Source organism: Vulpes vulpes, chromosome 12, assembly GCF_048418805.1.
Source record: "Vulpes vulpes isolate BD-2025 chromosome 12, VulVul3, whole genome shotgun sequence".
NCBI classification, from domain to species: Eukaryota; Metazoa; Chordata; class Mammalia; order Carnivora; family Canidae; genus Vulpes; species Vulpes vulpes.
The window spans coordinates 90,332,302-90,354,164 of NC_132791.1; the positions used below are offsets into that span (position 1 = coordinate 90,332,302).

The 21,863-nt window shown below is 46.4% G+C and overlaps 1 protein-coding gene across 2 annotated transcripts in view; it reads left to right on the forward strand.

Moving 5' to 3' along the window:
- NEDD9 (neural precursor cell expressed, developmentally down-regulated 9) overlaps window positions 1–21,863 on the forward strand; it is a 185,094-nt gene that overhangs the window by 123,537 nt on the left and 39,694 nt on the right. The window contains exon 1 of one of the 2 annotated variants that reach the window (XM_025999363.2): window positions 12,807–12,998. The exons of the other annotated variant lie outside the window; for it this stretch is intronic. Coding sequence (XP_025855148.2) covers window positions 12,987–12,998 — 12 coding nt within the window. The 5' untranslated portion in view covers window positions 12,807–12,986. Of the gene's footprint in view, window positions 1–12,806; window positions 12,999–21,863 lie in introns of those variants that run through there. 2 annotated transcript variants of the gene reach the window in all.

The following is a 21,863-nucleotide window of genomic DNA, read 5'->3' on the forward strand; positions in this document are numbered from 1 at the left end:
TGAGCAATGAGTTAGTATTGGTGGATGGATGAGTAAAAGCTCAGCGGTGATTAACAAGTACAAGCTAATTGGAAAGACAATATAATATAAATATTTATGCGGATCTATAGGTAGACAAAACACTGCTACCCCACGCTTCACAATAAAACTATGTCTTGCTGTTCCTTTCGTTGTGAAATCTGTGCCTCTCTCAATGAATTTGAAATCAAAGGGTGGATCTGTTTTTTGTTTGGGCCCCCATGACCCCAACTACCATCACCCTGGGACATTCCTCTTTCATAAATCTCTATTCTGTTCCTGCCATCATAGGAGCAGCAGAAAATGTTCCTTCTGTCATTTCTGCCTCTCCCCCCACACCCAATTTCACAATGTGGCTGATGACAATCTAGGAATCCAGTGCAACACACAGACCAAGAAGATTCTTAATGTGGTGGCATATTTAGGAGACACACATGAATAAAGTAGTTTTTGCCCTTTAGGAGATTACTTCCTGGTGGAGGGTTAGTCAGGACACTGTAGTTGCAAATGAAAGAAGCTCAATTCCAACTAGGTTAGGCAGAAAAATGTGTTCATTGCCTTATGAATTGAGTTATCTAAGAATGGGCACCAGGTATGGCTTGATCCAGAGCCATAGACAATAGCATCCATGTCCTCTCCATTCCTCCACTCCAAATATCTTTGCTTCTCTTGGCATCTGGACTCATTCTCTCCTGCTATATAGATACTCTGTACAATGAGGAAAAGAGGTTCGCTACCAAATATACATTTATAGATTATGATCCAAAGAAAGAGAGATCCTCTGTCTCCCAAGCCTCACTTACAAAATCTCAAAGAAGATCTCAGACTGACTCTGTGAATCACATGCCAATGTCTTAGGCCTGTCTCTGTGGACAGGGGGCGGATAACCTTCTAGGATAGACCAGGCCTAAGCAGTGGTTCGAGATCTTCATTAGCAAATGAGTGGAAAGGAGGCTTTTTATGCCATAAATATTGAGGATGTAGAACTGACATGGCTGATCCATGAGGGAGAGCTAAGAGGATGTGTGTGTGTGTGTGTGTGTGTGCATATGTGTGTATGGAAAGACAGAGAGAGATTTTATGGAATTGGCACGTGATTGTGGAGGCTGACAAATCCAAAATCTGTAGGGCAGGCTAGCAGCCTATGGACCCAGTGAAGAGTTGAAGAGTTGATGCTGCAGCTCAGGTTCAAAGGCAGCCTAGAGCAGAATTCCCTCCTCCCAGGGGGACCTTTTGTCTCTTAGGACCTTCAGCTGATTGGATGAGGCCCACCCACATGATGGAGGATAATCTGCTTTACTCAAAGTCTACTGATTCACCTGTTATTCTCATCTACAATATAGCTTCACAGCAATGTCTAAATCCTACATGACCTACTATCTAGGCACTGTGGCCTACCCAAGCTGACATATAAAATAAACCATCACAATATGTGAATAGTTCAGAGACTCTTTGGGTGCGGTAGCAAGTGAGAGTTTGGGACTCAGAAAACAGATCAGGAGATGTGATTGTCATCAACATAGGAACGAGAGAAGTCACTAGAGAGAATTATGTACATAACGGGAAAAGTACTGAAGAAAACAGGCGGAGGGTGGAACCTGCCGGAAATCCTGCCTGGAAAGGAAACTGACACAGAAGAGCAAGGAGAGCGTGCTGCCGTGGAGGCCAGAGGAGGAGGCCATTTCAAGAGAGGTGGTGGTGGAGAATGTCAGAAGCCAGGGAAGGGGACAGGCCCAGGGGAGCCCCCCGCACGGGCAATGGAGGGCCCCTCCAAATATGACCTGCAGAGCCCGCCCGCCAGGCCACATCACCCCCACGTCCACAGCAAGAGTGAGGTAGAGAGCCAGCACCTCACAGCCCTGACAGTATGAGACAGGGGCCGTTTTATGTCGCTGGATTCCATAATAAAGACAACACACAAGGGTTGTATTTTTTTTTTTTACTCCATTTTTACTTAACTTATTGTTAAGTATTTTATGACCCCAACTGCCTGGTGATGGACTGGGAATGGGAAGCTCTCCCATCCCCTTGGAGAGCCCGAGAGGCGCTGGCCCCAAACAGTGGTCCACAGAGTGGGCAGCAGAGGCAGAGAAGAGGAGGCCCAGATGGGAGGCCGGGCTTCGGACTGGTCACTCTGACCCTCTGGTTGTGGCAAGCAGAAGGGAGAGAGCAACTCGGCCTGATGTTGGGGGAAGGGGACGTGCCAACGGAAGGGTCCGAAGAGACTCAAGTGTACTAGTGGTCCATGCTCGCTCATCCACAATCATGAAGGAGAAAAGTGTAGAGTTCTTTCACAACTCATTTGGCAGCAAAACCTGACCTGGGTTGGCCCAACCAAGGTAATGCACCCTCTTCATTTACCCGACGTGGCATGAATACTCGTACATCTTACTGCTGAACTGTGAATGAGTTTGCATACTGCATGCTGGTCTGGGTCCCGCTGGGATCCGTGTAGTCTGGGGGACAGGTGAACAGGTTCCTAAAATCGAAAGATTCGGAACTCCACCACTCGTCTGGCCTCCGGATTTTTGAACAAGGAACCGCGGATCTATATCCAAGATAAGGAAGACCTGAACGGACACGTACAGAGCAGGATATGAGAGATTAGGGGAAAAAATGAGAATAGGGAGAGGGGGAAGCGGAGTCTCAGAGTGGGTTAGAAGAGGAGGAAAAACACAGCACTGGTTGGGTAAGGAGGAAAGAGACCTGCTCTCCTGGTGACCAGAATGGCACAGGAGATGGCTTTTGAAGATGTAGATGTAGAGTGATTTCGAGATGCAAAATCTGAAGCTGGGAACACGTGGACCCCATCTTCGAGGGGCAGAGAGAGCCTTGCTTCTGCCCCCAGCTCTCCACCCTTCGAAGACCAGAAGCTCCCAAGGCGGTTAGAGCAGGGATCATGAGAACCGCAGCACTGGAGTCCAGGAAAAGCTTTGCCAAGCCCCTCTGCTACGTCCCCCACCCCCCAAGTTTGAAGTCACAGGTGCCAGGACATGAGCAAAGGAGCTTCAACCCAACATCTATAAACCTCAGTGGTGTGAGTGACTGAGGCTCCGGGTCCGGGGCACACTCATGAATTTGCAGGGCTCCCCCTTGGCTTTCCTTATGAGGAAAAGAGCTGCTGTGCATGGCTTGGCCTCAGTGGGGGCAGCAAGGGACACACCATCCACGCTCCAAGGGCAAGTGACGGCGGGGGGGGGGGGCACACAGGGGTCTCCCCGGGTGCCCAGTGCCCAGCCCTCGCAGGAGAGGCATTCCTCTTGCAGACAAAATAAAAGATCGCTGAGAGCCAGAGCGGTGTGTTTGCTTTTGAAAATGAATCAAACTCTTCAAAAGCTCGGCTTGAACAGGGCTGGGTGAGCTGTGTCCCCACACCACATTCCTCCTATCCTGTCCTCCCCCCACCCCCCAAGGCCCTGCATTGCTCGGATTCCTTCCCCCCTTCCCGCTCATCAGCGCCAGCTGGCGGCTGCCTGGGCTGGCCGGACAGGCCTGATGCCCCGGGCCAGAGCCTGCTGGACACTCTCTGGCCCCAGCTCAGGACAGCAAGGGACCAGGGCAGTTGGGCCCTCTCGGGGCGGCGGGGGCTGGGAGGGAGGCATCTCCAAACCCTCTGGAACTGCCTCACCCCATGCCTCCAGGAAAGCGGGTAGCTGGTGTTTAGAACAGCCACCCCGCCTTGCTCCCCGATGCGCCCCTGTCCCCCCTCTACTTCCATCTCCGGCCCCCTCCCCACCTCCACCGGGAGCCACGCAGGATGCCAGATGCAGAAGGTGCATTTTAGTGGCCAAGGTGCCTGGAGGAGTAGCCTGGAAACAGAGCACCCGGCCCCCTCCGGACACGTCAGGCCTGCAGTCCCCAAGCCTGGCTGTTCCCTGCACCTGGACAGCAGCGCACCTGCGGGAGGGGACGGCAGGGTGCCCTGCGTGACTGCGTCACATCATAGATGCAGGTGCAAGGGGAGGATGGGAAGAAAGTGAGCAAGGAGGAAGCCCAGTGCGCTTGTGGCCTCCCAGAGAACACCTAGGACAGGCAGTGCCGTCGGGCGGCGCCTTCAGGAAGCACAGGCCACCCTCCGCCCAGGCATGGGAGTTCTGGGCACGTGGTCGTGGCAGGTCACCTCAACTTTTGTGAAGACCCACAACCTGCAGTCTCTACCAGCAGAAGCAGCTTCCGTGACCAAGCAGGGGATGCTCGGGGGACAGAGTGCACAGTGGTTAGGACCCACAGCCTCAGGAGCCAGAGAACCCACCTTCACACACCAGACCCGCTCTCGTGGGCTGTAACTTTGAGCACGTTGTAGGACCTCTCTGGGTCTCCAGTTTGGGTAGGTGTAAAATTAGAACACTCCAACCTCACAAATTATTTGGACAACGTGAAGCATGTGATAACACAATACCTCGCGGCTGGAGAGAACAGGAGAGAGCCTTGCCAGGCAGCCTGCACGATTTTACCAGTAACATCCTCTTGTTCCACTGAGCATCATTCCTGTGTCCAGCTGGATATATATAAACAGCAGCAGTTTGAACCTTTGCACGTTCATCTTTCTCATAGTTGCACCCCTAAGTTGACTCCCCAGAACCTTCATAAGAAGAGAACACCCAATGCCTAAATGGAGCTTCATAATTGCTTGTCATATTTGACTGAAGTTGAGCAAGTTTGGGGCACCCGGGTGGCTCAGTGGTTGAGCGTCTGCCTTTGGCCCAAGGCGTGATCCTGGGGTCCTGGGATCAAGTCCCGCATTGGGGTCCCTGCTTCTCCCTCTGTCCGTGTCTCGGACTCTCTCTCTCTCTCTCTCTCTGCGCCTCTTACGAATAACTGAATAAATTCTTAAAAAAAAAAAAAGTTGAGCAAGCTTACTTGACATATAATTTAATCTGTTTTGTTTTTTAGTTCTTTGGGGATGGGGGAAAGGTAGTAATTAAGGATTCCAAAGTTATAATAACACTATGATGAATGTAGATATAAAACATCAAAAACTTCACAATGACACTGTTTTTACAAAAATCAGGCCAAGGTATTGGCCATAATCGCCAGGGGCAATTTACAGGGGTACGTGTAGGTTTTTAGTAGCGTGTTAAGTGACACGGTATGCTATGTGTTCCTTCATGGTTTATCAAGGATTGATGGGGGGTCTAAGACACGCCAGTTTAGCACTTCACCCTTGGGAAAATTAAAAGCCACCTCAAAGAATCTGTGACGGATGGCAAGAGGAAGTGGGAAAGAGGAGGGTAGATTTTTTAAAAGGAAGGTCACAAAGACACACTTACAGACTTGGCTCAGTAAAATGGGGCAGTGAGACCTTGTAAAGTCGTCACAATGTGGGAATCCACCATGTCATGCTGTAAAGAGAACTCTAGAGGAATCATCCCTATTCTCTGTTTAGAGCCCCACCCCTCCCCGGGTGGCTCGTCACTTCGTGAGAATAAGAAGTAAGTCAGAGGGCACCAAGTCAGATGCAATTTTGGGATCATGAGTCAACAGGCCTTTTTAATAAACAACACCCTCCATCTGCAGAAACAAATATCATAAGACAGTGTTCTTAACAACCTTTCAGAAAACAGTTGATCCCTCAGATGCTATTGTTAAAAGGGAAGGTAGGAAGAAAAACTTAAAAAAAAGAAAAGAAAAGAAAAGAAAATCATTGTTGAGAGAGGGGTGGGTGGGAAGGGTGAGGATGGGGCTGGTCTCATGAGTCTCTTTGACCAAAATATGAGCAGCAAGAAATGAATGAATGCCGCATTCCCTAGCACATGAAGAAACAAGTGTTAGAGACGGTATCTGGAGCTTCTCTCTAGTAATAGACTTTCAGTCATTCCAAGAGCTTGACCAGCTCAACAGATTTTTTTTTTTTTTTTAACAGCTATTTCCTAGAGTGAGAGGTGTTCTTTGTTCTACCGGCTGAAAAGCGACTTATTTTTTTTCCATGTTGACGTCAGTGAAGGCTGGGAGCGTGGACAAGACACGGGGCTCTGGGAAGACCTACCCGGAGACTCAGTTGACTGCATAAATGCAGAAGGGTGTATAGAGCAAAGAAAAGATAGGATCCCCTTCTGCGGGTTGCTTGAAATCTCACTGGGGAGAGGCAGTGCTTCCCCATAGGAGAAAACGATAAAGGCAATACCCTAAGCACTAAATGCTGAGCTATACACATAACACTTCATACATAATCATCTGGGGGATTTTTACAAGTGTATTAGATTCCAAGTCCCCAAGTCCCCACCCCAGGCCCACTGATTGTTCATAAGTGCTTTTAAGGGAGGTTAGGGATCCCTGGGTGGTGCAGCGGTTTGGCGCCTGCCTTTGGCCCAGGGCGCGATCCTGGAGACCCGGGATCGAGTCCCACATCGGGCTCCCAGTGCATGGAGCCTGCTTCTCCCTCTGCCTGTGTCTCTGCCTCTCTCTCTCTCTCTGTGACTATCATAAATAAATAAAAAATTTTTTTTTCCAAAAACAAGGGAGGTTAGCTTTGGGAAGCACTGACCCAGGGCAGAGGTAAGGAGAGACACGGGGGGTTGGGGAAGAGAGCAACACTGGAAAGGGAAGGTCTCATGAAGGGGACGGGGTGGAGATGGGATACAGAGAAGCACGATGATTCGGGGTGGGGGGGGCAGTCTAGATGAGCGGGGCTTGACAGCACGAATAAGGTGTGTCACAACTTGAGAACTTGCTCTTCAGTTGGGTTTAGTCCCACCCGGATGGAGAAGCTACCTTATTGAACTGACTGACAACTGGGGACTCAGATGACAGAGGCTCACCAGGGGATGCTCGGGGGACAGAGCGCACAGTGGTTAGGACCCACAGCCTCAGGAGCCAGAGAGCCCACCTTCACATACCAGACCTGCTCTTGTCTGCCTGTAACTTGGAGCACGTTGTAGGACCTCTCTGGGTCTCCAGTTTGGGTACGTGTATAATTAGAACATTCCAACCTACTCACGAGCCTGTCATATCAGATGCATTTTTTTTTTTTTAACTAGAAGTTTGTACCTTTTATTTATTTATTTATTTATTTTATGATAGTCACAGAGAGAGAGAGAGAGAAAGAGAGGCAGAGGGAGAAGCAGGCTCCATGCACCGGAAGCCCAATGTGGGATTCGATCCCGGGTCTCCAGGATCGCGCCCTGGGCCAAAGGCAGGCGCCAAACCGCTGCGCCACCCAGGGATCCCCTCAGATGCATATTAAATGAAATCACACTTGTGACATGTAGCACAGGGCCCAGCATCTGGTGGGGGGTAGGGGGTGGGGTTCAATCAAGGTGGGGTACATCAGGAGTCAGTTGGAAAACTCTCAGTGGCTCGTCTCTGTTTGGAGACATTTCTGGAGATTTACAGACTTGAAAAGTTGCTGCCTGTTTTTGAAATAACTTCGGTTTTTATTAATTTTTTTTTTAAGATATCAGACTAGAAATGGTAAAACGTGGCTCTAGGATGGGTATTTCTAGAGTGTTTCTCTACAGATGTGGAATGATCAATGCGTTAGTCTGAACTCAGGGATAGATGTATCTTACGCTATTGTAGAGCAGGGAGTGAGCAGACATTTCCTGTGGAGGGCCAAATAATACTTACTTGTTTGGTTGTTTTTTTTTGTTTTGTTTTGTTTTTTTGTTTTTTTTGTTTTTGTTTTTGTTGTTGTTGTTGTACAGCCTTTACCACTTCAAGTCACAACTACTCAAGCCTGCCATTACAGCCCAAAAGACACCGCGTAAAGGAAGGGGTGCCTGTGTTTTCAATAAAACTTTATAGACACTGAAATTCGAATTTCACATAATTTTCACATCTCACAAAATAGTTTTCTTTTTACTTTTTTCCAACCATATCAAAATGTAAAAGCTATCCTTAGCTCATTGGTTGGACAAAAGCAGGGGGCCTACAAAGCTGTAGTTTGCGGACAAACCATGTCCAAGAGGCAGAACTGGCTACGGGCCTTGAGTAGGTTCTGAAAAGTTGCATCTTTTTTTTTTTTTTTTTAAGATTTTATTTATTCATGAGAGACACACACACACAGAGGCAGAGACACAGGCAGAGGGAGAAGCAGGCTCCATGCAAGGAGCCCAATTCGGGACTCGATCCCAGGACCCCAGGATCATGCCCTGAGCCAAAGGCAGATGCTCAACTACTGAGCCACCCAGGCGCCCCTGAAAAGTTGCATCTTAGTTCGGGTCCTTATGTGTGTAAACCACACCACAGCCTTCAAACTCAAGTTTTCTACATTCCCTTCCTGGGCATCACACCGAACCTCAAGATAATGTACATTCCTTGACGTTACTTCTGTCCTCTCCTTCATCCATTTGTTCAGCCAGCGTTGAAATATCCATGAGGTGGTATAAGGCTGCAGGGGACACAGAGATGGACAAGACACCACCCTGTCCCTCTGGAGCTCACTTTGAAGATGGGGCAATAGCGATCCACCAATATTATGGTACAATGTGGAAAAGCCTTATAATAGGGCCGTGCTCTAAGTACAATAGGGGCATAGTGAAGGGAGGAGGAATTCATGCCGAAAGGAGGAGGTGGCCAGAGTAGGGGTTGTAGACAAGGAAGCACAAAAGGGTTAGTGTTGGGGCTCGGTTAGATAGCAGAAGCGTGAAGGGAGGACGTGCTAGGCAGAGGGCCCCATCTGTGCAAAGTCAGGACAGTACAAGTGTGTCTCGGATTTGGTGAGTACCCCCAGTGCGGCCAGAGTGTGGGATGTGAGGTGGGGGAATGGGGGGAGATGAGGCCAGAGACGAAGGGTGGGCTCAAATTGTAGTCCATGCCCGAAACCGCAGATTTTGTTTTTAAAGGCATCGATGTGTCCTTCGAGGTTTTAAATCATAGGAGCAATGTGATGCACTCTGAACTCTAGAAATTAAACGGGATGATGTGGAATACAGATTCCAGCAGGGAGAGACTGCAGGCAGGGAAACTACAAAGGAATGACTGGAATAGATCAGACAAGGGAGACGGAGAATGAACCTGAAGCCGCGATTGCTGTCTTGAGCCAACCTGGCAGCAGCCGGTGCAAGGCACCCAGCCCTCGGAGCAGCTTTGTCCTCCTTAGAGGGGCTGCACTAGGTTCCCCAGCTCACTTCCTACCCTCGTGTGTTCTGACCTTGCCCTTCACCCTTAGAGAGCAGCCACATGGGTTCCTCCAAAGTTGTGCATAGAAGAACCTCTTCCCTCTGACGTCCTCCTGATTTCTTGTTGTATACGTGCCCGTGTCCAGTGGCAGCTGGAAAATTCTTTGGGCATCTGGTGCCGTGTCCCTTGCTCCTGCCTGCATCAGAGTCTGGGGAGATAGAGCCCTTGGCAGACAAGCAGGCAGGTGGCAAAGCTGAGGGGCTGACAGGATGTTGGTGAGCACAGGGTAGGGCCTCACCCCCAACGTCCTGGTCCATTTTAGGAGGCTACCCACGGGAGGATGACGGCACCCCCATTCACCAACTGACAGTGTTTACATAGCATCATTTGCACAGTATTTTTTGCATCCAAAAATTTCAGGTAATAGATGGGGATGGAACTGTTTTTTCTATTCGGTGGGAGAATTTGTGTTCCCCCAAAGGGTTTTGAAGGAAGCATACTAAATGCCTAAATACTAATATACTTAATACTAAATATGAATAAAGTATCACGTAAGCTGCAGTAAGACCAGAGCTCAATGTTTGAACCAATGGCCTGCCGTCCTTGGGTGTTTAAACAAAAAGTAAAAACACAGAGAAGCAGATCACATCATTCTGTGCTCAGGTCACTCCGCTGACTTCCTCTGGCATTCAGGAGAAAATCCAGCTCCTGGCACCCACCCATCTGCGTCTCCTTCACCCGAACCCCAGATGCCCGACTCCAGGAACCCTGGCTTGTGTGCAGTTCGTAAACACACCAAGCTGATTTCTACATTAGGCCCTTTCCTCTGTCTGGAATGTTTTTTTCTTCAGATCTTTGAGTGGATCCCTCATGTCCTTCAGATCTCTGCTTCAATGTTACCTACCGCCTGAAAGGGGCTCACCTGACCACTCTCTGAAATCAGACACCCCCCACCAACACACGTACACAACCTTCCACCTATTTTCCTCTAGCAATTTTCCCTGCTTGATTTTTCTTTATGGCATTTACCACTCCAGAACTGTATTACCTATTCATTGAATTATTGTTGCCTGCTCCCAGGAGACTAAGCTCTGTGAGGGTAGGAGTTTTGTGTGGGCTGCTGCTGTACTTTCCCCACCTGGAACAGTACCTGGCACGTGGGAGGTGCTCAATCAATATTTGTTAAATTAGAAAGCTGTCCTCCACCTTTTTCTGAATTAAGCTTATCACACTTAAAATATTGACAGTAGTCTAATAGTCATAATAGTTATAATTAATAGAATTAAATATTTATGTCATAATGTTATATGGCATAGTAATAAAATAATATATAATGAAATTTTTAAAGATTTTATTTACTTATCTGTGAGAGACACACACAGAGAGAGAGGCAGAGACACAGGCAGAGGGAGAAGCAGGCTCCATGCGGGGAACCAGTGTGGGACTCAATCCCAGGACCCGGGATCATACCCTGAGGCAAAGGCAGACGCTCAACCACTGATGAGTCACCCAGGTGCCCCAATATATAATGAATTTATGATGAAATAATAATTAATAATGGAAATATTAATAAGCAAATATTTATTAAGATCTTACTATGTACTGGGTACTATTAACTTCTATGCATATGATCTCACTTAATACTTACTCTAACTCCAGCAAGTAGGTAGTGTTATCTTCTCTAATTTATATTTCAGAGCACCAAAGTCAAGAAGTTAAGAAATTTGTCGAGATTCTAACACAGTTGACCTGACTCCAAGGTAACTAATGCCAACCCAAACTGCCCTGAAATGAACTTCAGGCAGATTTGAGGTGTCTTACCAAATAGGAGAGAAACAGGAAAGCAAGAGGGCCACTTAGTATGAATCAAACTTTCTAGCTAGAGAATGAAATGACAAAAAGCCCTAGCAAATGCTTTGGGAAACTGTCTGAAAGCATTAAAATGGGATGAGATAGTGTTCACCTACTCAATGGTACTCATCAAACAAAACAGAAGGCGGATTCAGCTTTACTGCTTAGGAAGCCAGAGGAATGTTATCTAGATCTTCTGGAGGCCACAAGACTCATCTTACAGATGAGAAGGCCTTTGACTGATCCAGCAAAAACAATTTCCTGCAAACTAATGACTAGCCCATAAGACTGTGGGACTGTCAGGAAGATCCTTTGCAGAGCAATACGCTGCATGCTTAATTTGTGTTCAGAAAGACCTTGCAAAATCACCCAGGCTCATTTTCACTGCAAGGCTAAACGAGCAGAAGCAAAGTCCAAACGGAGGCCCAAAGGGGTGTGTCAACCTCATTATGACGGCTGGTGGGGGTGGGAGGTGGGGGTGGTCACGTCCAGGGAATCAGTGCCATAGTAAACTGTGTTCTAAACTATGAGCCCTGTATCTGGAAACCCCTTTTGCAGGACAGCTGCCCTCCTATTCTTTTTGTTTGGATCATAAAAGTAAAATTTTAAGCCACTAGGAGTTTGTGGGGCGGGGGGGGGGGGAATCAAACGGATTCTGATCCAACTAGGTCAGGAAAAAAAATAAGTACTGTTTTTTCCATCCCAGCCGTGTAGGCTGGTTGGAGTCCACCCCACTCAGGGACAGCTATTGTCTGCAATCACAGAGCCTTGATCCTGAGACCCAGTGCAAAGGAATTTCCCCCTCCATGAGCTCTATCCTTGAGAGGAGTCGCTAAAGGTGACTGTTTCTGTCTTCTCCTGGGTGATCTCTTTCTCTATAGAAGTCACGAGGCTGAACCAAATGTTCTGTGCTTCGCTGCAGAGACTGGTCTTTTTTTTTTTTTTTTTTTTAACCAGGCTCATCAAACAGTGGGCATTTTTTGTTCCCCCGATAATAAGTGTCGGTGGGTTCATGGGTCATCCTCAGGAGAGAGGTCAGGAAGAAAACACTGCAGTGTTCAAAGCTGGAACTAGAAACTGCAGCCATCAAAGAACCACAGTACTCAGTGGACAGCGATGATGTATAGGACATGCACTGGCCGGCCTCGTCTGAGAGGTCACATCCAACCTTTATCCTCAGCAAAGCCAGGGAAGATCCCTGAATGTGTGGCTGACACTCAACTCTAGGAGGCCCTGGTGAGAGGCAGGCCAGGGAAGCCCTGGTGCCCCGTCCTGGGGGAATTCCTTGTCACTGAGGGAGAATTGTATTCAGGCTCCTCGCAGACTGACGTTGCAAGTACTTTGAACATTGAAAAGAACAAAAAAAGCAAACAGCCACAGAAAGGGGGAGGAGGGAAGGGGGGGAGAGGAGAGAAAAAGAGAGAGACAGAGAGATATCAGCAGGGGTAGTTAGTAAAAAGAGGCCCGGGAGACAGAAAACCTTTTGTTCCCAGAATTCGTTTCATGTAGAGATTGGGAGGTGAATGGCTTTGAAATGAAATGGGTTTATGAAGGGGTTGCTAGGTCACAGGAAGCAGGACTGTCAGGCTGCTTTGTATATTCAATTTCCTTAAAACTTAGGTTCATCTTAAAAAGAAATTTCCTTTTTCTTTCTTTTTTTTTTTTAATCAGGAGGGGGAGGACGAAATGGGGAGTAGAGTTCCAGACGGTTCCCGACTTTGTTTCATTTTCCACCCTCTCTGCGAGACGTGGAGAGAAATGACCGCATCCCAAGTTCTTTTGTCAGTTTTCCGAAGTTGAGGGGTGGGCGGGGCCTCGCACTACCTTGGCCCGGCAGCCAATGGCGGGCGGTATGCAAATGAGGCGGGGGCGGGGCCGGCCGGTCGGGGCGGCGAGCGGAGGCTGTGCGGGAGCTCGGCGCGCAGCCCCCGGCGAGCCCGCCCCGGCCCGGCCGTCCCCGCTTTCATTTAGGGCTGCGGTCCATGGAGGGGCGGGCACGCCCGTGCTTGCTGCAGTCTCGCTAGTGCAGGAGCCCGGCTCAGCCTACCGCCGCCGAGATGAAGTATAAGGTAAGCGGGGGGAGACCTCTTCCAGCGCGCGCGCGCGCGTGTGTGTGGCGTACGCGCGTGTGTGTTGCCCACTGCGGCAACTGCTCTCCAGGACCCTTTTCGTGCATCCCGAGGTCGGCATACAAGGAGGCAGGACACCCAGTGTCTCAGACCCGCTCCGGGAGTTCATAGCACAGCCGTGGGCCATCTCCCCTGAAAGGCTTGGGAATTTAGAGCTGCCCCTGGAGCCAGTGGGATTCACAGGGTGACTAGCTTGGGGCGCACACAGGTCTGGATTCCGCAGCCCTCTCCGCGGCTCCCCCAGGCCCGGCCTCCGCTGGCCCCCCGAGCTGTAATGAGAGAGGAATGAGAACTGCTGAGTCTTTCAGACTGGCTCTTAAAGCAGTTTTAGCCTTTGCTGTAAGCATTATGGTAGGAGAGGCAGTTTGCCTTAGGTAGTTTGGGTGGGAGGCATGAAAAGCCCCAGGTACTGTTGTGACACAGCTGATGATGGGGGATTCTGACATCCTGAAAGGATACTGGATGTGAGAACAAATGAGTGTGTGCCACTTCTCGAAAGCACTTTTAACTGGCGTTTGAATGGGCTGAGGGTCTCAAGTGTCCGGCCAGCTTACTGTCCCTGCAGTTTGCGGAGTGTCGTGATACCTTAGCTTCCCACGCATTTTGCTCCATTGCCTTGGGGTGTTCTTGGCAAAAGGATGATAACTTGCTCGCAGTATCCCTGTTCTGTTTAAGGCACCCCCATCTAACCAGGCAAGCAGCTTCCAGAGACATTGTACTTGGAAGCACATTGCAGGCAATTGGGTGTGACTTCTAGAATAGACATGAGACAAAATGCTTTTAAACAAACATGCTATTATTAAAATGACGGTTGGCAAGGTGTCTGTGCCCTTGGATTGACAATTTGTATTACCTGTCTGACCATCAGGATTGTGCTAGCTGGGGGCTACGTTGCTTCCTTTCCGAATTATGTAGTTTCTGGCCCATCCTTTTTTAATGTGTGGTTGTAAATACTCGGTTCTGGCTAATAGTCACTGGCTAACCTCAGTGATAAATCTTTTATTCAAAAGCTATAAATCTTGTTCAAAAGCTCTAAAGCAAAATGCCGAAAGTCTTTATTATAATGCGTGAGTTATGGTTCTCCTTGGAAAGGTTACAACCGTCTGAAGATACACACATCAGTTATCCCTGTACTTTCCATTATTAGTAGTAGTAGTATTCCACGATTTCTCCAGAGGAAAGAGCAGAGGAATGGATAATCCTGAAGATTCTTAATACTTTTGATTTTAGGATACAACCAGCAACAGATCCTTCTACCTGGCAGGAAAGTTCCCATTCCTGAAGGGGCTCACTCGGTATTTCCACAGTCCCTTGTTTAGAACAGTGGTTGGTCCAGAGATTCCTGAGCCTGCAGTGATTCTTTGCCCCTCCAATTCCTACTGCTGAATGCCTGTAGTCTTATAATAACCAGCTTGCGGGGCCGGGGGGGCGGATACATTCATATGTTTATGATTGGAAAGTTTAAGTGCCTGAAATCAATGCTGAGTACCACGATCTAGAAAGCGACAGGAGTCACAAAGTCTAAAGTCACTTTTATTCAGTGACCTCATCGTGTTTTGTTTTACTCTTATGGAGAGAAAACGTCATGGCAACTGACAAAATAAATTGCAATTGGTGTGCACGGAAAAAACCCTCCTCTTTGCTGGGTCTTACCAATGTCAAACACCCTGCCAGGTGGTGTACATATATGGTTGTTATTAGCTCATGGGCACCTTCACCAGGGGGGAAAAAAAAAACTGATTTCTGACTGACCAAATGCCAGATTTACACCTTATGGTGGCTATAAAATAAACTAGTAGCTGAAGCAACCTACTGTCCTTGTTTTATAAAGCCTGTTTTCTCTCCAGTGAATAATGGACAACTCTATTGCAGGAGATGATTTTGTCATTTTAAGTAGAAGAGATGATGCGGAGGTAGAGGGATGATAAATGCTATTAAGATTTACCGTGATAACACAGCATGGTCTTGTTTAACACTTCCAGAATCTCTGTGAGGTGGGTGTTATTATTCACTCATTTTTAAATGTGGAAATTGTGGCACAGAGAGGCTCAGTGATTTATCCAGAGCCACACAGCAGACAAGTGGTGGAGCTGTTAACTGAACCAAAGCGATCTGGCTTCCAGAACTTGTGACTTTAAACCACTATAATAGAAAGAATCATCTGTGACCTCCCTAAAATGCCCTGTGTGACTGGTGGTTTTGTCCTCCAGGGAGTTTAAAACTATTTCATTTCATCTCCAGTATTCCTGCAGAATAGATGCCTTTTTTTTTTTTTTTTTTTTTTTTTTTTTTTAGATATAACTTGACAAAGCGAAGTCTTAACACACGTTTGGCAGTTATTTGTTTCATTTGAGCCCCTTCGGTAGTAAAACCAGATAATTATTAGATTGTAAAACCCTGGAGTCAGGAATTATCTTTTAAATACTGTGTTGCTCTACACACTATAAATGTAGCACAGTCAGACTTCTGTTTACCAGGAGAGATTTATAATTCAGCCGCTATAAGAATTTTTTTTTAAACCAGATTATCTGGTTTGGCTACTTTAGGAACCATAACCAGAGGACAACCAAACCCACACTCATTCTGCACTCCTCCAGGGCTCCAGGCCAGCCAGCCATGTACTTATAATAATCTTGAGAACTGTGGAATACGAGCTGTTACTTACGAACTTTTTTGGGGAGCACACATAGCATCTAGCTTTATTTCATTTTATGGTTTTTGTTGTTGTTCGTGGAAAGGCTGCAGTTTCATATGAACTTTATGTTCCATTTCTCTTAAAAGGCTTCAGTCTGCGGTTCTGGGATAGTAGACAGTAAATCACGGGGCCTGCATGTATTAAGAGTTGTCCATGAGCTCTTCTGAATATACAAAGCGCATCCTTAAGTCGGGGGGTTGGATGGTGGGGGGCACTGGGACTCAGTGGCAGTGGCTTGCCCAGGGAGGGCTCCCCTTCTGAGGGTCGAGAGGCAGGCTGCCAGGAGGGCGATGGAAGCATCCGTGCACAGCTGTGTTGAGCCAAGGCCCGAGACCTGACCCCGCCCACTTTGTGCAGGCCCAGGCCTGGTCAGAGCCCAGCCGGCACTGCCTGTCTGATCTCTAATAACTGAGCAGCTTTTGTGGCTTTGCCAAATTTCAGAACTCTGTGTGCCTACCCTGAAGTTCTAAATTATGTATCTAGTCTACCATTCAACAAATTCTTTTTTTTTTTTTTCCATCGAAGTATGGTGGACAACAAATGCATGCTTGAACGTTCTGAGCGAAGAGAAAGTCGAGGTGGGATGTACAATGCAAGTAAGAAAACTGACCTCTGAAAGGCAGATCCCTGTGTTCTGGCTGGATGTGGGCAAACAAAGTGTGTACTGTTCAAAGCCTTTGAAGGGACTTTGAAAATACTTTTATTTTTTTGAGCTACATTGAGAAAAAAATGAGCAAGGGTCTTCAGCCTCAGCAACACAGTCACCTGTGACTTAATACAATTCCCAGTTCTTTCCTTGCTTTGACACTTGGGCTTTGAATTCTATATTCTCTTGTAAGTGATTTGTTGAGCTCAATCCAATCTAGAGACTCCTGTCCCCCGTGCTCCTTTGCAAATCTTCCATGAAAGCTATGAATTCAAAAGCACTGAAAGATGTTTTAATATTAACTCAGTTGTTTAAGGATGGTTGTATTTATTGGGCAAACCCATTTTGAGAGCTAAATGACTTACCCACTGCAGACAGGAAAGGCTTTGGAGAACTGGAGGTGCTCAAACAATACGAAATGGAGCAAGTTGTGCAGTGTGGACGTACCAAGAACTCCCTTAGCATCCTTTCCTTACTGTAATGTACATCATTCCATTTCTCAGAATTCATCAATGGCTTCCTGTCTGCTGCTCCAACCCCCCCCCCACCAGACCTCTAAAGACACTTCCTCTCAACTTTTTCCCCTTTACAAATTCCCTCCCCCTTTTGTGCCCTCATGACCTTATCGTCTCTCATTTGTGCATTCAAGCTATCCTTATGCAGCCCTGATACCAGACTTGTGTACAGCTCAGCCTTCTCTGCCCCATGTAGGCATGACGTCCTTAAAGCACATCCTGAACCCCCAACCTCTCTCTTCTCTTTTGACTCTGCCGTGGGACATCTCGGTCTCTCCCTGCTCTCACTCATTTGCCCCCCGTCTCTCTGTGCCTAACCTACTTGCTTATATTGTCACTTCCCACAGGCCAGGTCTCCTCATCCACCCACTCTATAAAACGATCAAAAGCCTACACCTTTGTCTCCTCGACTGACCTCTAATCCCTGTGACAGCCTTCATGTTTTCCACCCCTGCCCTGCTCTGTTAGCACTGCCTTACTTATTAACCCCTTCCAATCGAGTCACTCTCTAAAGGATGCCTATAACTCACATCCATCTCCCAGTCGGGCCATCCAGTTTTAAGTAAGCTGCACTGAAAATGAGAGACCACCCTTTGTTTGTGTGTAAAGGTAGACTGTTGGACAAGTTCTTGAATCAAAAAGTGTGATCTGGGATCTGTTAGAGCCTTGAGGGGGCACAGCCTTGATCCTATATGTTCTTGTGGCAGATACAAGCTAGTGTGGGCTCTGTAGAAAGGCATTTCTGTTTCTTGGGACTTACTGCTCTATAGAGCCTCAGGCACGGTAGGCTCTCTGAGCCTCAGTTTTCTTATCTGTAAAATAGGGATAATAACTATCTCAGACTATTGTTCTCAGGCCTAAACAGGATAATACATGGATATAAAGTACTTACCATGGCTCCTGGCATATAGTACCAAGATAATGCTAGTCAGCTTCGGCTCTCTTTGCCTCGATAGGTGTTGAAAGGATAGTGTGGACGCAAGAGTTGGTGACAGGGTTATATCAAAATCCCAGTTACTAGGTTAAGATGGCTGAGTATTTTTAGTGTTCTGTGGGCCTGGATGTGTGGTGTGGAAATGCAGATGCCAGACAACAGGGGTCTACCAGTGAGCTATGTGCCCTCTTACTAATATATTTGGTATCTTCATTGTTATTAATAAGATCTGATATTCCTGAAACTACAGGACCTTGCTCGTCAACACTCAACAAATATTGAATTGAATGTTGAATGACATAAAATACTTATACAAGTAGCCATTAAAAAGAGGTGGGTGGGGTTTGTTTTTGTTTTTGTTTTGCCACTAAAAAGAGTCTTAATACTGTATGGCGTAGTGGAAGGGACTTGGGTTTTGTTGCAGATACAACTTTTGCTTCTTCACGCTCTATTTCCTTATTTATAACATGGAAGTAATAATACCGATCTTATCAGATAGTGGTAAGGATATAATTTATGAAAATCATTAGTTTTTAGCACCCAGGCATATAAAAATGGCAGGTGTTATATGATGCATCATAAGACATATAACGGATAGATACAGAAGCATTATATAGATAAAAATTTAAGAGGAAGCATTTGCTAGACTTGCTTCTCCAAAACAAAAATACTAGTGAGGACAAGAGAAAGTCCTCAGTGTCCAAAATCGAAGGTAAAACTTGAAGGAGGTGATTTGGGGGGTAGGGAAGTTCAGAGGAAATTATATCTCTTACCCGATTACTGGAGATGTAACGTAAGAGGGCTTGGTGATCTATCGTTAGATCATTTTAGGGTTAGAAAGAAACCTAAACAAATTGGTTTGCGATGCCAGCCACTGAGCCCGTGACATTACTCCACAGTAACATACAGATTTAATTACCAAGCCTCCTTGCCAAGATACAGAAGAAGGACCCCTGAGAAGAAATGCTATATTTCCAAGGTAAAGTGCAGAGAATAGCTGCTGGTTTCCTAGGTGATGGATGATTGCAAAGAATATGGGCATGGAAGAGGACTCCCCCCCAAGAAAAACCCCCCTGTTTATACTCCATCAATGGCACCCCCCCCCCATCTTATTTACTTAGAGCATTCCAGTCATCCCCCTGCAGTCATTCCTACTGGTTAATGAGGACGATGCACGCCTGGGGAACATTACAGCTCGGCTGCAAAAGACTATCTTCCCGAAGAATCTTCATTTTAAGAGAAATGGCCTTGCTGATGACCCCTGCCACTGTCCACCAGATAGAGTGAATCTTTTAGGAGGTAGCTTTAGTAGACCATGAGATCCAGGTGAATTGAGGCATATGCTTTGAGGAAGATGGAACAGGCATTCCAGAAAATATGCTGAGTTGTGACAGTGTGTGACAGTGATTTTTTCATGTCTGAACGGGGGCTGGGGCAGCTGATCATGGAGATACTAAAATTGCCAGTCAAGTGTCTTCAAATAATCTGCCTGTTTTCAAATACCTCCTCCCCAACCCTGAATGGTGCTAAATGGTGTTTTAGGAAGCGATTCAGGATCCTTATTCAAAGGCGGGGTCCATCCCCATGGAGGGAGGTGTCTCATCTCTCATGGTGTGTATGATGCAAATGAGAATTCCTCCCAATATTTCTAATATGTCAAGGTCATACTTACATCACCAGAAATGTTTCTTAGTGGGATGTTGATCCTTCCGATGACCAGAAATAAAGACTGAGCCAGCATGAATACATAAAAGTGCAAGCATTGCACAAAAATGTTTGATAGGATCTTTTTAATTGAAGTTTAATTCCTTTCTTTAGTCTGTGTGTGTGTGTAAGTATGTGTGTAAGTGTGTTTCGGGGGGAGTTATTTGGGAAGCTCAATAGAAAGCTGTAGCAACCAAAATGTACATAAGGTTAAGATTTAAACCAGATCTTTCTATTTATTAAAGCAATATGTATTTAGACAGAATGATGTGCCCTTCATATTTTTTCGATTTTTTTTTTTTTTTTAGCTATGTGGTAACCTTATGCTCTGATATGAATTAGCCTTAATCTCATTGATTTGTAGTAGTCAGTTCATTATTGTTAACTTAGCACCTCACTCCCACAGGGTATGTGGCTAACTCAGGACTCATCTAGGCTTCTCTGTCACCAAGCCCTGTGCTCTACTAAAAGAATGAGCTGGAATTCACTGCCCTCCCCTTCAGCGGCCAATAACCATAACGCCGGGAAGCCAGGAAAGTCGACTTCTAGACACTCCAGTCTTTTTGGTGTTCAGTCTTTAGTGTCTAGCAGGACATGTCAGTAATCTGTTGGTGAATTTTTTTGTTTTCTGGGTTACCAATCATTTGTGGTTTGAGTCCGAGTTTGGCAGGAAATGGGTTAGTGGACCAGCAGTATTGCATTTCTATCACAACAGCATTGGCAGAGCAAAATTGTGAAGACCTCTCTCCCTTGAATGGTCCAGTCAGCTCAACAGCATTCTTTCTCTTAACCCCACCCACTGTGAAGCTAGACTTCTAGACAATCCCACAAATGCCTAGATGGCCTTGAAATGTATCTCATTTCCTAATAAAAATCATCTTGTCGATTTGAGAACATGTCCATTGACTGAGTCAGAGACTCTTATCAATACCTGTCTTTCTTTTCTCCCGAATCCTAAAGTCAACCAAGGCAGACCCATTAGCAAGATATATACTTGCACGCCTATCATTTATTTTTAGCTTAAAAAATAAATAAATAATTTCTGTGGATACGCATCCATGTTTCACAACCCAACAATAGAACATATGGTCTGATAAACGGATACTTAAAACTGGGACTCTTAAAAAGTTCAGGAACACATGGCCACTCTAGACAGTCAACATAAGCTGCTCCAAAGATCAACTGTGGAAGGCATTATCCTTTTTCCGTTGTGTCAGCCTTTTGACAGGTAATTATCTAAGAAGTGCTTTTTTTTTAAAGTGAATTCAGGTAAAATTTTCATATAAAGTCATAAATAATATTTACTTGTAAGTTCTTGGGGGCGCCTGAGTGGCTCAGTGGGTTAAGCGCCTGCCTTTTTGGCTCAGGTCATGATCACAGTGTCCTGGGATCAAGCCCTGCATTGGGTTCCCTGCTCCGTGGGGAGTCTGCTCATCCCTCTCCCTCCGCTTGCTGCTCCCACTGCTTGTGCGCTTCCTCTCCCTCTCTCTCATAATTAAATAAGTAAAATTTTAAAAAAATAAATAATTAGTTGTTACTTTGCTTTCTCCTTGCAGAAATAGGCATCTCTAGAGATGAAGGAAAGGCCTTGCTTTGAAATAAGGGCTTGTGCAGAGAACACCTGAGAGCGTGAAGCGGTGAGGGAGGTTGTATTTCAATTGTTCCTGCTTTAAACTCGGCAGGGCGGCTCTGTGCCTCATGGCCTGCAGCGGCTGCATCAAGCCTCCTGCCTCCCTTATTAAGATCTTAATTACAGACACAGCTTACTTCATGGCTGCAGGGAAAGAATTTAGTTTCTCTGAACTGTGTCTGTTTTTTGGTGTGGCAGGTGTAATCATGATGAGATCATTTCTGGTTTGTTTTCTTTTCCTGAAGGAATTTTTTTTCCAAGGGAGGGGGAGTACAGTTCTTAAGGCACAATTTCATGAGCTCATAATAGTGCAGTAATAATGACTGTGCTTTGATTTTATAGAGACCCTTTCTTCTGAAGAAATCAGACTGTTCTGCATATATAATTTCATGACTTCTCATAATATTATAAAGAACGTGTTCATTATCCCCATTTTGCAGGTGGAGAAACAGAGGCACAAAAGGATTTCTTTGCCATTAATCTTACAATATGAGGACTGAGGCTAGATCCCATTAATTCAGCAAGTGTCCATTCCTCTCTCCAGGGTTCTCCACTCAGCACGGAGGAACTTTTAGAGCTGATCTTTTCTTTTCTTTTTAATGATGGGAGACTGGCCTGTGCTTTACAGGATGTCTAACAGCCTCTGGCCTCTACCCACCTGCTGCCAGCAATACGCATGCA